The sequence below is a fragment of the Protopterus annectens genome, chromosome 4.part0 (assembly GCF_019279795.1).
Source record: "Protopterus annectens isolate FY-2018-M chromosome 4.part0, PAN1.0, whole genome shotgun sequence".
In the NCBI taxonomy this organism is placed as follows: Eukaryota; Metazoa; Chordata; order Ceratodontiformes; family Protopteridae; genus Protopterus; species Protopterus annectens.
Window position 1 is genome coordinate 1,699,311,109 of NC_056733.1, and position 16,165 is coordinate 1,699,327,273.

The 16,165-nt window shown below is 40.1% G+C and overlaps 1 protein-coding gene across 1 annotated transcript in view; it reads left to right on the top strand.

Moving 5' to 3' along the window:
* ARAP3 (ArfGAP with RhoGAP domain, ankyrin repeat and PH domain 3) overlaps positions 1 to 16,165 on the top strand; it is a 1,205,760-nt gene that overhangs the window by 701,447 nt on the left and 488,148 nt on the right. Inside the window, exons 12-13 of the mRNA XM_044069919.1 lie at positions 4,402 to 4,487; positions 7,851 to 8,033. Of these exons, the coding sequence (XP_043925854.1) occupies positions 4,402 to 4,487; positions 7,851 to 8,033 (269 nt within the window). The remainder of the gene's footprint in view (positions 1 to 4,401; positions 4,488 to 7,850; positions 8,034 to 16,165) is intronic.

A 16,165-nucleotide genomic window follows, 5' to 3' on the forward strand; every position in this document is an offset into this window, starting at 1 on the left:
GTTGGAGAGTTGATCATTTGAGTTAAACTGTAGAGGCTCATGCAATTAGTTGCTGTTTCAGCTGAACGTGTCTGCCTATTGATGTCTCCTAGTATAATTGTTTCATTGTTTATTGTCTGTGAGACCCAAGTTAGTATTTCTTCTAGAATGGGCATGTTTTGTTCTGGGGGATATATAGTACTACAAAGCATATACTTTTAGCAAAGTTCATTTTTAGGAATGAGACAAGAATTTCTGCACTGGAAAAGTTTGAGATGTTATTAGTGAAAGGGATTGTAGTGAGGGTATTTGGAAAGAATCGGGCTACTCCACTCCCCTTTGTTATGGGTTCTTTATATCCTGATTATATTATAGTTGGGCTGTAGTATTTCATTGTCATTTATGTGGATTTAGCCAAGGCTCTTTTATTGCTAAGATATCAGATTTGTAGTGATTTATCCAAGCATGAAGGAAGGCAAATTTGTTGCATGTGCTTCAGAGGGTTTATGATGCTATATTTAGTGTTTTAGGGTGTGTTCTGTGGTGTGTGCTCTGGGTGGGACCAGGGTTTGGGTGGATGTCACCACACTGCTAAATGAAGGAGATTAATTTTTTTTTGTACGAATGATCTAATTGCTGTTGCTCACTTTTTAAATTGTATTTTTGGATGGCATATGGTGAAGATTTTAGGCCCTATGGTAGTAGAAAAAACCGTGGGAAATAGATGAGGGGTTAAAAAAGCTGTTACTGAGAGAGATTCATTATGGATGAGATAACTGTGGCAGTATGTGTTATAAGAGTCAGAGTTATAGGTGATGTGTGGAGGGAGAGGTGTAACAATGGCAAGGTAAGGAAAGATGATAGGAGCATGTTGGAGATACTGTGAAAAGTTTTGGTACAGATGACTGGATGTGAGCCAAGCATGCCTTTATAGAAATAGTGATATAAAGGATAGATGATTTTGTATAGTTTGGGGTGTAGCTGAGTGTAAGAAGTGCTGATATACTGGGATTGGCTTGATCGGTTAATTATTATGTAGTGCGGATTGGTGCTTGGGAAGAGGGGTGGAGTAAGGCAGATATAAGATTAGATGTGGTATGGGGTGGATGGGAATTGGAGGTAGGGTAAGGGAGTAAAGTGAAGCCTGATCATAGTGGGGTTTATCCACTCTAGCTTTTACCATAAAAAACAATCAATACAGATGCAAGAATCATAACAGTAGTTTGTATCTTTATTGTAAATATTTCTACTATGAGCTGCCTGCTACAGAATATGGATCTACCTGACTTCATCAAAATTTCATCTTATCAAATCTCAGTTTGTCGATACTCAAAATATCAAACTCCCACGTCATCAAAGCAGTGGAACAATGAAGATTTTCCCAGAGTAAGTAACCATGTACCCAAAAAGAAACAAAACCCAAACTACACCATCCCTAACCCACCCATAACCCTATGTCCCCCACACCCCCCCCCAACTAAATATACCAACTGCAAGATCACACTACAGTTGGGAAAAGGGCCACGTTCATTGTGTTGAACAACACATTACTTACCCTGGGAAGATGTTCATTGTTCCGCTGCTTCGATGATGTGGGAGTTCAATATTTTGAGTGTCGACAAACTGAGATTCGATAATATGGGATTTCAATAAAGTCAGCTAGAGCCCAGAATATATAAAAACATATCTTGCTATTAGTCTTTCTAGTTTGGAGCAATTCATACATTGTGAAGAAGGTAAAAGAGGAAGGCAAGTGGGCTAACACTTAAGCCAAAATCCTTATAGATTACAACAAGAACACAATATTTGCTATTTGATATATAGGTGGATTGATAGCTATTTGAGCATCTAATATGAGGAGGGAGGTAAGTGTCATGCTGTGTGCATCCCAAGTTGGAGTAGAAACCAGTTGAGTTTATCTTTTACAACTGATCACTAGGCTAACCATGAATTAAGTATTTATGTTTTGATAACAAATACAGAAGATTGAGTCAGTGCATCCATACTTTATAATGTTTCGGTTTCTGATGCTTGATCTTGGGATGGTTTGCCAGTGGTTATTTCAGAAGTTGTGCTGGAGTACACTGCAGAACAATTAGTTTAGTGTTTGGGTGATATTTAAATGGCAGAAGACTAGAAGGAGAAATAAAAGGACATTTAGAAATAATACAGTTAGAAAGTAAGATATGAACTGTCTTTCCATGTAGGTAGGTAGAGTATAGAATAAATTAAATAGAAAGGCCAGAATTTAGTAAGGAAAATTGTAAGAAAGGATTACCTTGATTATTGTACGTAGCCTGAAATGATCACATTCTGCTGGTTACATCAAGCAATTCACTAGCGCATAACTGTTTGTAAAATACTTGAATTAAGCAACAGTGTACTGGTGTGTCATATGCAAATAGTTTACATTATTAAACAAATCTGGCTTGTCTATCAATCCAGTCTAAATTTCATGTGAGAAACAATGTAACAAAGCAGCAGTTAAAACTCATTGGTTTAAGACATGAGGTCTAACATTCAGCTCCTGTACATCTAGCATTGCAGATATCAGACCAGCTAGATTCTGTAGTAGCATCTAGGAATCTTCATATTCTTCAAGAAAGAAGACCAGTTGCAGATAATAGTTTAAATAATGGGTTTTACATGTTAAGAGCAGCTTATGTTAACCAGTACAGTCTAATTAAGATACTGTAGTACAAAACTCTAGTCCCTTCTCTGCAAAATAACTACTTCTACTCAATAGCTAAAACACAGCTATTAACCTTATTTAAGTTGTTAAAAGTAAGTAACTTCATTTAGGGATGCAACAGAAGGTCTGAGACAAATGTTAGGGCAATACTACAGTTGTTACTATGGGCCTTTGAATTAAAATGAACAGTCAAGAGTTCAGCTGGAGCTGTAGGTACATATCAGCTAAAATACATAAAGAAGATGCTGTTGTCCAGTCATAATCAACAGATACTTTGGGATAACAACAGCCGCTGCAAAAACAATGTTATCTTGAATTTATCTTACTTTGCACATGGAAGGACTAGGTGTGCACAGAGCAAGGAGGAAGCCTTGTAAGGGGAGGCCTGCCCCACTAACGTGTAGCAGGTAAAAGATAGTGTCATTCATCATCACTTTGGGGGTAAGTAGCACCATTCTCTCCTGATCCTTAATATCTGACACTGCACTCACCACACTTCTATGTGATTCATTCCAGGGCTTTAAAATGTTTACATGATAAAATGTCTTTGTCTCTCTCACCATGTAATTTACACATTTTCTTTGTTCTGTTACCTCTTTGCATCCCTGCCATTTGACCAAGGACTTGTTCTCATTTATAGGGACCAGAACCAAAATGTGGTCTCCTACCTGAAACTCCCTGTCTTGTGAAATTCTGTTATATACTGCTGCTGAGTGATTTGTATCTTCTTCGTGTGGTTTCTTTCTTGTATATCTTTATACTTCCCACAACACTCTTAAAAGTGCATTTTTTTTCTTCCAGTGTCTCATTTGCTATATCCATTAGCTCTCTTTATGTCATAGCATAACGCTTTTATGATATAACTGATCCGTGGAAAAAAAAGTAAACCAGTTCATGTGAGGATACTGGGATTAACAGGGAGAAACATCTGTAGAATAAAACTGTGATTTTTATCCATTCTCTCTGTTCATGATGTTCAGACTCCATCTTGAAGAACTGTATGCAGTATTGGAGACCATATCTCTACAAGGTGGAAGTAGTTCAGAAGATAAAACAGAGATGTAAGGATAGGGATGTAATCTGTAGTGATGAGGACTGGAGACCGTCATGACAGAAACTTTTATGAACTTGTGTAGAATTACTAGAGTGCAGGGCTGTAGCATCTTTCAAAAAATGTTACTGGGGAAAAGGAGATAAAGCTAAAAAAATGGATAGTTTAGGACAAATGTGTTTAGCTTTTTGACACAGGAAAGGCAAAAACTATATGGAACAGCTTTGCCAAGGAACTCCTACTTCAAAAATGGTGGCAGGTAGCAGAAATGCATGCAATAGGATCTTGAAAAGGCTTGATGTGTTAGGTTATTCATTCACTTTCACTAAGTTCTGCAGCTTAAACAGTAGGTGAGAAGACAGACATACAAACTAGTCATTAAGTAGCCATTATCCATTTTCAGAATTATTATTACATACCAGAATTGTAATGTGAACATTATTTTAAGTAGCACTTTTCAGCAGATTTCGGCCAACCTGGATTGGAGCCAGCCTTTGATTTCAGCTAGCAATCTGAGCAATTTTCTACTCACTGCACACACAATGGAGACATGTTTGAAAAATTCAATCTTTTGCATTTATTTGGGGGAGGGGTGTTGAGTTGACCTGAAGCTGTGAATGAGATTATGAGTTGTTTTCAAAACCATAATGCAGTTATGGTCATATTATTTCTTTTACAGGACAACACCGTGGTCTGGGGGCCAATGTTTCCAAAGTGCAGAGCCTGAAATTGGACACAAGCATCTGGAGCAATGAAATTGTGCAGGTATGTTAACATTCGTTTGGTTTGTTTCTTTCTACTGGCAGTGCAGGGCAATGCAAACTAGTGGTTGTGCAGTGCATGCTAGTGGCTATGCAATACAAATTAGTGGTTGAGCAATGTATGCTAGTGGCTGCGCAATGCATGCTAGTGGCTGTTAGCTCTGTTTGCAGACTCTTTCTTTTCATATACTTAGAGATGCTCTCATAGCTGACAGACTGACCTCTTACACATCATGAGTAATCAAAAGCTTAGTTACTCCAATAACACTAAAGAGTAAGCTGGTTTTGCCATCATATGAAAAGGCTCAGATTTTTTTTCCCCCAAAGAGAATGAAAGGTGATTGGATTAAAAAAACAAAAAGGTAGTAAGATGTGACAATCCATTTGCACAGAATGATTTTATAGCACAAACTTTCATTCTATATTAATTAGAACTTCTGACTTAACAAACTGAACATCCAGTTCTTATATATATATATATATATATATATATATATATATATATATATATATATGTGTGTGTGTGTGTGTGTGTGTGTGTATATGGGTCTACTTTGATTCACTGAAAACTCATTTCATTGAATTTCAAAACACTCACACCAAATCACTGAAAGCTGAAATCACTGAAAACTTATTTCACTGAATCACATTTCACTGAGTGCAAGTACTGTTGGGCAAATAAATATATATATATATATATATATATATATATATGTATATATATATATATATATATATATATATATATGTATATATATATGTGTGTGTGTATGCACATATGGATCTACTTCACATGACCGAAAACTCAAGCTTACAATGCTGAATTTCAAAATACTGAATTTTAAGCCATAGACATGCACACTTACAACCCCAAAGACTAACTCTTTCCAGAATATAAAAACTATTTACTTACCCTCTTAACAGAAACCAGACGATACAAAACCAAACTAGGTGTTTCTATGCCCCCACACCCCCACTCCCCCTCCAACTACATATACTATCTCCAGGATCACACTACAGTGGGGAAAAGGGAATATAGCTTTTACTTGGTTTACAGTACTGTACACACTGCCACTACCATCGGGAGTGCACAAAACATCTGCCATATTACTTTAGATACTTCCCATAAAAATGTAAAGAGACATACCCACATTTAGAAACACTACGACACTACTTTCTACACTACTATCGGTATTCTGGCAGTCGGCACTTTAAAGTTACGGTAATATTTTTTATCACAAGCAAGTCATAGGTGAAGAGAAACATCACATCTATGGCTTAAAATTCAGTATGTTGAAATTCAGCATTGTAAGCTTTCAATATAATGAGACTCAGTCAAATGAGTTTTCACTGTTTTGAAAATTAGGTATTGTGATCTCAGTCAAATGAAATTCAGTATTTTGAGTTTTCAGTCATGTGAAGTAGACCTATATAGATAGATATAGATATATGTTTTTTTTTTCATAGTAGCATGCCATTGGATGCATTTAGTCATAGGCAAGTATATAGGAGTATTGAAATGTAGGGCAAGAGTTGTTGTGTATATATCTATCTATGTGTCTGCCAGTATAAACATATATATATATATATATATATATATATATATATATATATACTACAGTGAATGCACTATGGTAAATGGCTGTATCTGCCTTACTTCCTTTTTTTTCAGTGTTATTCATTTTGTGTTTTTGGAAAGTCACAGTCAGAGTTAGTATATTTAAGTAAGGGGGTTATGGAAAACAAATTCCCCTCCTATGAGGGGGTCATAGGTATTTTCTCTCTCAAAAAAAAATGTTTCATTTTTTTGTGCCTTTAATATTTTTAGGCATTGTCCAGAAGACAGTCATCTCAGTTTTACTATTTTTCCCTACCCTATTTAAATACTACTTGCTTAATTTTTACGTTGATACACATTTTGGTCTATGGTCTCCAGTCGACTTTTTATCCAGTTATTTTCCAATAAGTTTATTTCTCAACTATGTGTGTTATTGCAAATGCTGTGTAAAAAATAAGTAAAATAAAATAAATCATGAAATGCCTTTATGCTAACTACTTTTCTGTATTCATTGATGAATACTAGTAATATAGTCTCAGAGAAATGCATGTAGTTAAGCTATTTCTTTTTCTTAGTCTTGTTGCGAGATTTATTTTAATAATATTGTTCTAAAAATGCACACACACAGGATCAAGTTTTCAGAGATCTCCAGCTCTGTGGCACAGATGGATAAAGTCCTGGCAGCAATCCAGAGTGCTTAAGTTGATGTAATGAGCTGGAAGAGCCAGGGAGAGGAAATGCATGACTTATGACTAAACCATTCCGGGGGGATAGTGTTGGTTTCCCAATAGCCAAATTGCTGTCATGTAAGTGGAGGCTTGTATGACAACAAGGGCAGTTACCAGAAGAATTTGAGCTTGGCATTTCCAAGCCAGTGATGGCAGTTCTTCGGACATATGTGAGGGAATGTGCATGCATCCTTGAAGAATGTAAGAGGTCCCTGTATTAATGACAGTATTCGCATCTGCTGCCAGGAGGTAGATTTGAGGTCATAAGAGAAATGATACCCCTTAGCTGATGCTTTCAGTGATGGAATCCTGCTAGAGAAGAACAGCACAGAGTACTTTCCTGGCTAGTAGATAATTAGAGTCCAACCTGAAACACGGATGGGCCAGATCTATTGGGTGAAGCCAAACCCACAGGTCAAAGGGACAAGGATACCCTCCTATGGTAGCCAGATGAAGACTGAGCATTTCTAGGGGCTTAAAACTCATTCATGGGAGTATGGATAATGGATCCCTGCATTCGACTGTGACTCAGATGCATGTTGAAACCCTCATCTGAGAATAAATGAGTGGATACTCAACAGACATGGAGGGAAAATGCACTTAAAAATAGAAACTAGAAACATAACCTTACAGCAGTGTACTGTATCGCAATAGCAGTGCCTGGTGTTCATGAATGAATGAATGTGTTCATGCTACTGTTTTGGAAGTCATACCTTAGCTGTCACCACTTGTGGCTTTGACAGTATTTTGTTTACTATTACTGTGTTGTTGGCTGCAGCCTAAGCTGCACATGGTTAAGTAATATCAGATTACTGTGGGAAGCTGGTGAAGAGACAAAAGTGAAAACAGTATTATTATTCTTATCACGGCTTTGCTTCTTCTTCTCTTTTGTAATTCTGTGAATCAGCTCAGATGTGAGGTGGCATTTTATCTAAAAACCTTCATTCAGAAAATGCAGATATTGTTAAATGTCAAAGTGTTTAGATAAACTGGACACAACAAACATGCAATGGCTGGAACAATGAATCAAAGAAAAGTTGAGAATTAAAAGTGGTAACAGGTACTGTTCCTTTAATTACAGCTCTTCATTGTACTTGGAAATGAGAAAGTTAACAGCTTTTGGGCAGCAAAACTCACACCTGAGGAAGTAATTGATCATGACTCCACAGTGGAGCAGCGGCGAGAATTTATTATCCAAAAGTACCGGGATGGCACATATAGGAGGTCACATCCTCGCTATCAGTCACAGGAGGAGATCTTAAAGGTAACCTGATACACAATAGCAATGAAAGTAAACTGTTCCCATAGGCAGCTGTTTAATAACAGTGATACGGCTATTTCATCATACAGTAACTGATGTATAAAAAAGTGATGATTGTTAATGGCATACCTTTGCCAGCATTCATGTGTGTGTCAGTCTATTTTATTTTATATTCGTAGTGTAGCATAGTGGTATAATGTACTGTATTTGATGTCATATTTGTGAATAATTTTATGTGAACAGTTTTTATGCTCTAGCTCTGTCTGCAAGTAACTGTTTTTAAGGGTTATTGTTTTAAGTTATCAATTATTTCTAAAGGTTAGAATGTGATGCTGTTGTAACCTCCTTAAGTCCAATCAGTTGTATTTCTCTAACCTATTTATTTGGAGTTTCATTCCTTTTATTATTTGGAGTTTTCTGTCACCTACAATTTAAGTAATCTATATTTTATCTGTTTCCCCTGCTCCTGCTTGAAGCCTTTGTGAGGTGGCTTCGATACCCTCTGTAAACAAAATGCAGACTTGTATTTCTTATCCCAAAGATCTCCATCTGCTACCTCATCGATCTTTTATGTAATGATTTTGTAATGTCTTCCACTATTTGAGTGAAGATGCCCTATCTGCAGTTCTTCCTTCAAGATTAGTTGGATGATGCTATCAGTATCTGTTGTGTTGTAGCCAGCAGGAAACATGTTTTCTGAAAAACTTTGCTGTACAACGTGGCTGATGGTTCATGTTGCACATCTCTTAGATCTCTTATCTTATCTGCTCATTTTTTCTTGCATCACTCATAGATTAGATTCACAGATTCATGGATTATTACTAGGCTAACAACCTGGGGAAGGGGGTCTTTCTGAGCCCAGCCAAGTTTTCCTGAAAGAATAATACTTGAGTCCTATGTACCCAAACTATGGCACTCTGCTTTTATTCTTCCACTCCACAAAGGTGGCAAAAAGTATAACTTCTCCAACTTCCGCCCCATAGCCATCCTCTCTCCTATCTCAAAAATTCTTGAAAAATGCATCCACCTGCAGCTCATGCCATTCCTAACTGAACACCAGCTGCTCTCTCCTACCCAACACGGTTTCCACCCTGGACATACCAACACAGCCCTTCTCTCCTTTTTACACTCTGTCAATTCAGCTCGAGACTCTGGTAACTTAGTTTCATCTGTTCTCTTAGATCTATCTAAAGCTTTCGATACCATCTCCCACTCCCATCTTCTAAACCATCTATCTAACCTCAACATCTCCCCAAAAACTCTATCCTGGTTTTCCAGCTACCTTTCTGACAGGTCCCAAGCAGTGAAATGGGGCCAAGCCTCCTCCAGCTTTCTTCCCACCCCCACAGGAGTTCCCCAAGGCTCCATACTTGGCCCTCTACTATTTAACATCTTCGTTAATGATTTCCTCAAAGCTATTCCCAATACCAAAATTGTACAATATGCAGACGACTCAACTTTGATCTGCTCTGCTTCCAGCTTTAAAGAACTCCAGTCTCTAACTCAAATCGCCTTCACAACCACTGAAAAATGGATGCATCAAAATCACCTCTTAATGCTAACAAAACTAAGATTCTTCTTTTCACCCACACAAAATCCACCACCACCGAAAAAAATTAATTTCAAATTTCTTGCCTTAACAACTCCATCATTAACACTCTTCCCTCCGCTAAACTCCTAGGGGTCACAGTCGACGAACACTTAAAATTCAATACCCATATCCAACTTAACATCAAGAAAACCCATATAAAACTTGGCCTACTGTACAGAAATAATCAATTCCTCTCCCCCTCTACTCGACATACCTTGGCCACTACATATCTCCTCCCATCTCTTCTATATTGATGCCCCTCTGCTTACGAATCTATCTTCTACCCTAACCTCCAAACTGGAAGTATGCTACAATAAAATTTCCAAATTCGCCACCAAGGCAAATTCCCTCTCTCATCACTGCACATCCCTACAAACTCTAAATTGGCTTGAACTCCCCAATCAACTAGACTTCCTCCAAATTGTCTCAGCCCACAAATTATTCTTTCAACCCACCCTCTGCCCCGCACTCTCCAATATTCTCCAACCTTACACCCCCCCCAGACCCCTTAGATCTTCTAACCAAAACCTTATTTCCGTCCACAAACCCAAACTCCCAGCTGGTCAGCTTTTACTCTCCTTTTCCCTTGCTAAAAAATGGAATGCCCTTCCCTCTACCCTGAGGACCTGTGACAACCTACACTCCTTCAAAACACAACTCCTCTCCTACCTGCATACTCACCGAAAATGCAACTGCACACTTCACTTTATACCTCCTAAGCACCCTTCTTCCTTTTCTTCTGGCTAACCTTCATATCTTCCAAATTTCTCTCATAGTCATACATTGTTAATGTAACTAATAACTACTCCCAACCCTGTGCATATTGCCTATCATCCTCCCAGACACTTTTCTTTAACGTCCAAGTTGCTTATGGAATGAATACCTACTTGAATGCATTCTACCTACTGTTTTGGAAATTCAACCCTTTGTATGTAAATCAAATTTATCTTTGTATTTTATTTGTACTTCTTACTTGTATGATCATTATGTCTTATTACATTGTACTATGGAGCTTTTCTCCCCGGGCCTCCACTGAAAATGTGCTCTTTAGCCCAGTGGACCTCCCAGGTCACCAAACTGGAATAAATAAATAATAATAAATAAATAAATAAATAAATAAATAAATAATGATATCCTGTTTGTTCATAGGTTCATAGGTTCATACTAGGCTATCTGCCCTGGGGCATTTACAAGCCTAGCCCGAGTGTGTTTGGCTTTTGCCACCCTTACTTAGAATTGAGTTTGCTATGCCCTTTTTAAGGTTAGTTAACTGAGCCTCTGTCTAGCAGAGACACAGAAGTAATCCCCGGGGTGAATCTACAATCTCCCATCCACTCATCAAGATTCCTCTTGAAGAGAGTCAGTGAGGTGCTCTGCCTAACATGGATCGGCATTCTATTCCAAAGTGAAGGGACCCTCTGTGTTATGAATCTGTCCCTCCAGCACATTCTATTTAGCTCTGTGCTGAGGTTCAAATTCCTCGAGCGCGTGGTTCTAACGGATTTGGATTTTCTGAGGTGGAGCAAGTTCATTAATTCTGGGTTGGACATAGCTTTGTATGTCAGGCATAGATCGCCTCGAAGTAGGCAGTATGCAACTGAGTAAAGCTGGAGTTTCTTTAACCTGGCAGCGCATGGCATCTGCTTGAGTCCCTTGATCCTCTTTGTGAGGTACTTTTGGGGTCTTTCCAGCTGCTGCAGGTGGCGGGTAAGGTACATCCCAAAAGGGGCATTGTATTCTATGATGGGCCTGATGAGGGATGAATAGAGGGGCACTATTACCTCCCCTGATCTGGATGTGAATCCTTTTGTGATAAGGTGGGCTATGTAGAAGGTCTTTCTAAGCACTTTGGCAATGTGGTTGTCAAAGGAGAGATTGCTATCAACTTGGGTCCCCAGATCCCTAATTACTTCTTTTGTATTTAATGGGTTTCCACCTATATGGTAGTTTGTGGGCACTTTATTTTTGCCAAAGGGTATGACTATACACTACTTGGCATTCAGCTTTAGGCCATGGCTCTGGCACCAGTTATCCGTCTCTGTGAGACCTTTTTGAAGGATGTTCGTGTCAGCTGGAGAGTCAATAATGGCTCCCAGCTTGCAGTCATCCATGAACTTAGTCAGCCATAGTCCTCTCGTGCTGGCCTGTACCTCGGAAAAGTAAATGCCGAACAAGAGAGGTCCCAGGACTGAGCCCTGTGGGACACCACTTGTGACCGGTTTCGAGTCAGACATGACTCCGGCAATTCTGACTTTGTGGGTTCTGACTTTGAGCCAGTTAGCCACCCATCTTGTGACATAGGGGTTTATGTTTAAGCTGGATAGCTTATCTATGATGCCTGAGTGGTGTATTGTGTCAAATGCCTTTGCGAGGTCCAAATAGGCCGTGTGGACTACCTTCCCTTCATCTATGGCCTTGGTGACTGTTTCGAAGAAGTCAACCAGGTTCAAGAGGCAGGATCTGCCCTTGACAAAGCCGAACTTTGTAGGATCCAATGTCTGTAGGTCCCCAATGTCTTTGTTTATGAGTTCCATGATGATCCTCTCCATGGCTTTGCAGATAAGGCTAGTCAGGCTTATGGGGCAATAGTTACCAGGGTCTGTTGAGGCACCACCTTTGTGGAGCGGGACCACTGTTGCTGTACGCCATTCTTTGGGTACATATCCTGTAGTGAGGCTGAGATTGTACAGCATTTTTACGTGTGGGTTTAGTTCTTCTTGGAGTTCATGTAGGATGCAACCCGGGACACCGTCTGGTCCCATTGAGGCAGTGTTTTTTGCCTTGGATAGTGCGGCCTTCACCTGGACATCTGAGATGTTTGGGAGGCTGCACTCTACTGGGATAGATATTTGCTCCTTAGGGGGGGAAGGGGGGGAGTTTGCACTGAACCTGTCTGCAGGATGTTGGCAATGTCTGTGGGTTCAGTGTATTTTTTGTCATTTAGAATCAACTCTGAACATACCTGGGAGTTGCATCCCAGGTTCCTAACATAGCTAAAGAAGGCCTTATGATTGTCTTTTGTGTCCTGTGCAATTTTTCTTTCGAAACTGACCTTGGAGGATTTTATGAGGGATTGTAATTTTTTGCTAGTACTGATCAGAGATGCCTTCCCTTTTAGGTATTTTGCTCTATCATGTAGTAGCTTCCTCCTTCTGTTGTACAACCTATTTATGGCTGGGGTCCACCAGACTGGACAACTGCCTTTGGACGCTTGGGTCTTGGTTTTGTTTGGGATAGCATGGTCCATGCACTCCTGGAGATGTCCATAGAATGCATTTATATAGGATTCCGTGGTTTGGGCCGTAGTTTCCACCAATCCTGGGGCCTTGAAGGTTTCCACTTTGGATTTGAGAAGTGGGAAGTTCGCTTTTGAGAAGTTCTTCACTGTGGTTTTCTGGGCTGGGGGTGGGGTCGGGTTTTGGATATCCAGTGAAATTAATTTATGATCTGATCTTACCAATGAGGGGAGTACCTCTGGTGTGGAGCATAGGGTCCCCATGTTGGTGATGATCAGGTCCAGTATGTTTTCCCCTCTTGTGGGAATTTTGACCAGTTGTTCCATAGCATTTGAGTTTATGAATTCCAGGAACCTTTGGGCAAGGGTGTTGGGGCTTGAGCAATGCTCCCAGTCAATGTTAGGGTAGTTGAAATCACCCAATATAATGGTGTTTGGAGAGATCTTCATGTTCTCCAGTGTTTTCAGGAAAGCCAAGTGGGATTCCTGATTTTGAGACGGTGGTCTGTAGCATGCTATAAACTGAAATAGAGTTTTGCCCACTGTTAGTTGCACATGGATGGTTTCTGATGCTTTGTGCAACGCTACTAACCTGGAGGTGTGGATATCCTTGATAAATATAGATACTCCCTCTCCTTTTGTGATTCAGTCCAGGTTTTGGGGCCAAAAAGCATGGTATGAGGTATAACCTGGTAGTGCTGGGGTGCTCTCTGGAGCCTTGAGCCAGGTTTCTGTCTCTGCACAGATATCAATGTTCTCCATACTGAGGAGAGATTTGAGTGCATGCATTTTGAGGTTTAGACTTCTGGCGTTTAGCAGCATTACCCTTAGTTTCTTGTTCTTAGTGTTTTCTAAGGAGGTGGGTTTCACTTTTGAGCCTTGCCTAAAAAAGGCACTATAGGGGTGGCAAGAGCCTTTGCCAGTATCCGAAAGCCCAAGGGAGACAGGTGCAAGCCATCCCTTGAGAAGCAACATGGCTTATCAAGCATGTCATCCCAGGCTGACAGACACTGGATCCCCTTTGAATGACACCAAAATTTTAGCCAATTGTTAAAATCGATCATTTTGTCTTTATATTGTGGCATCATTCTAGGTGAGGGTAGGATGCTGCTCAAGGTCAGAGTCATACCGGCCTGGGCCACATGATCGGAGAGCTCCTTTATGTCTCTTTTCATGTAGTCGAGGGAGGTAGGTCTCAGGTCGTTCACATCAGCGTGTACTATGACCGAGTCATACTTGTACTTGTTTGGAGCGACCTGAGTGCTTGCATAATGTGGCGGATCCTAGCGCCCGACAGGCAGCTCACTGTGACCTTCTCTTTGTTCAGCCTGTGTGTGTCAGGTGTGTTGTTCTGCCTTAAGGGCTGTGACTGTTTGGCACTCTGACTTTGCGGACTATGTGTTGCTCGTGTTTTGTTGTGGGATAGCATTTGCTTGGATGTTTGCTTTGGAGGTCTCTGCTGTTTATAGAACAGTGAGGGCAAAGCATTTTAAACTACCTCTGTCAGTAAGGGACATGGATGCCAGGCCTAATGTAAATTTCTTATTCCCCATCCACTTGTCTAGGTTGCATTATACTTAAATTGGATAGATGAACCCAGCCTCACATGGATGGGAAGCCTGTCCCATAGGAGGAGCAGTCTCTGGGACACACACTTGTCTCTTTAGTATGTTCTGGTAAGAAACAAACAAAATTCAGGTCTTTAGACCATGTATTTCTGGTACTGTTTGACTTACAAATATGCAGGAGTTTCATAAGCATGGGGTTTGCAGATGCCTTGTAAGCCAAGCATATATCACCACTCAGCAATCTGTAGTAGATTGAGTAGAGGGAAAGGGTTTTAAGGTGCTCTGCATAAGGCAGGTTTGTTACATTTTGTATTATTTTTGTAAGGAACCTCTGAGGTCACTCTAGTTGCTGCATATGCCTGGCCAGGTATATACCAAAGGGAGCATTGTACTCTATAATTGATCTGGTAAGGGTACAGTGGGATAAACACCTCTTTGGACCTAGATGCCATGCCCTTACTTATATGTTATAAAATGTAAAAGGATTTTCTCACCACTGTGGCCACATGGTGGTCGAAGGTAAAACTACTGTCTACATGCATACTCAGATCCCTGACCACTGGGCTGACTCTTAGGTGGATAAAATCAACGTGGTAATTAGCAAGGATGTTTGACTTCCCAAATGGTATAACTATCCCTTTCTTAGAATTCAGTTTAAGGCCATGGCTTTGGCGCCATCAGAGATAGCCTTCTTGAAGAATGCTAGAGTCTGTAGTGGAGTCAGTGATAGCCCCCAGCTTGCAGTCATCTGCAAACTTAGTCAGCCATAAATCTTCAGCATTTGCTTCCAGTTCAGAGAACTATAACTCAAACAGGTGCAGGCCTAGTACCAAGCTCTAAAAGACTCCAGTAGTGACTGGCCTGTTGGTGGAGGTGGCCTTACTTATTTTGACCTCCTGGGTCCTATCAATGAACTAGTTGACTATCCAGTGGGTGATAAAAGGGTGTATAACCAATTTAGTGATGTTATCTATAATGCTTGAGTGGAGTGTTGTATCAAAAGCCTTAGCCAGGTTGGGGTAAGCTATGTGCACAGTCTTGCCCTCATCCCTTGGTTTGGTGACCCTCTCAAAGAAGTCCACCAGATTTAAAAGGCATGACCTTCCTTTAACAAAGCCGAACTGTGATGGATCCAGAATTTGCAAGTTACCTATATCCTCATTTATCATGTCCATGATGATTCTTTCCATGGCCTTACATATGAGGCTGGTCAGACTTATGGACCTGTTGTTACCCTGATGGGTGGTTGGACCTCCTTTGTGCAGGGGAATGACTGTAGCAATCCTCCATTCATTGGGCATAAAAACTGACTGTAGACTCCAGTTGAAAAGTGATTCAAGTGGACCGGAGAGGTCATATTTCATGTTATTTAGTAAGCATCCTAAGATGTTATTGGAGCCCATTGATGTAGTGCTTTTGGCCTTGAAAAGTGCCTCAGTGACCTGTTCCCTATTAATGGTTGGAGGGATTGTGGTATGCGGCATTTCCTTTAGACTACTGGTGAGAAGTGGGGTGATAAATCTGCGATGAACCTGTCAGTGAAAAGGTTGGCAATGACCTCTGGTTCAGTGTGGGTGATGCCATTCACAGTAAGTTCAATGCATTGTTGTGTATTTCCCTTGAGGATACAGACACAGCTGTAGAAAGCTTTGTAGTTGTTCTTTACCTGAGAAGTTATTTTTCCTTCAAATTTAGTCTGTGAAGTATTCATTGACCTTCTTAGCTGCCTGTTTAGATTGGT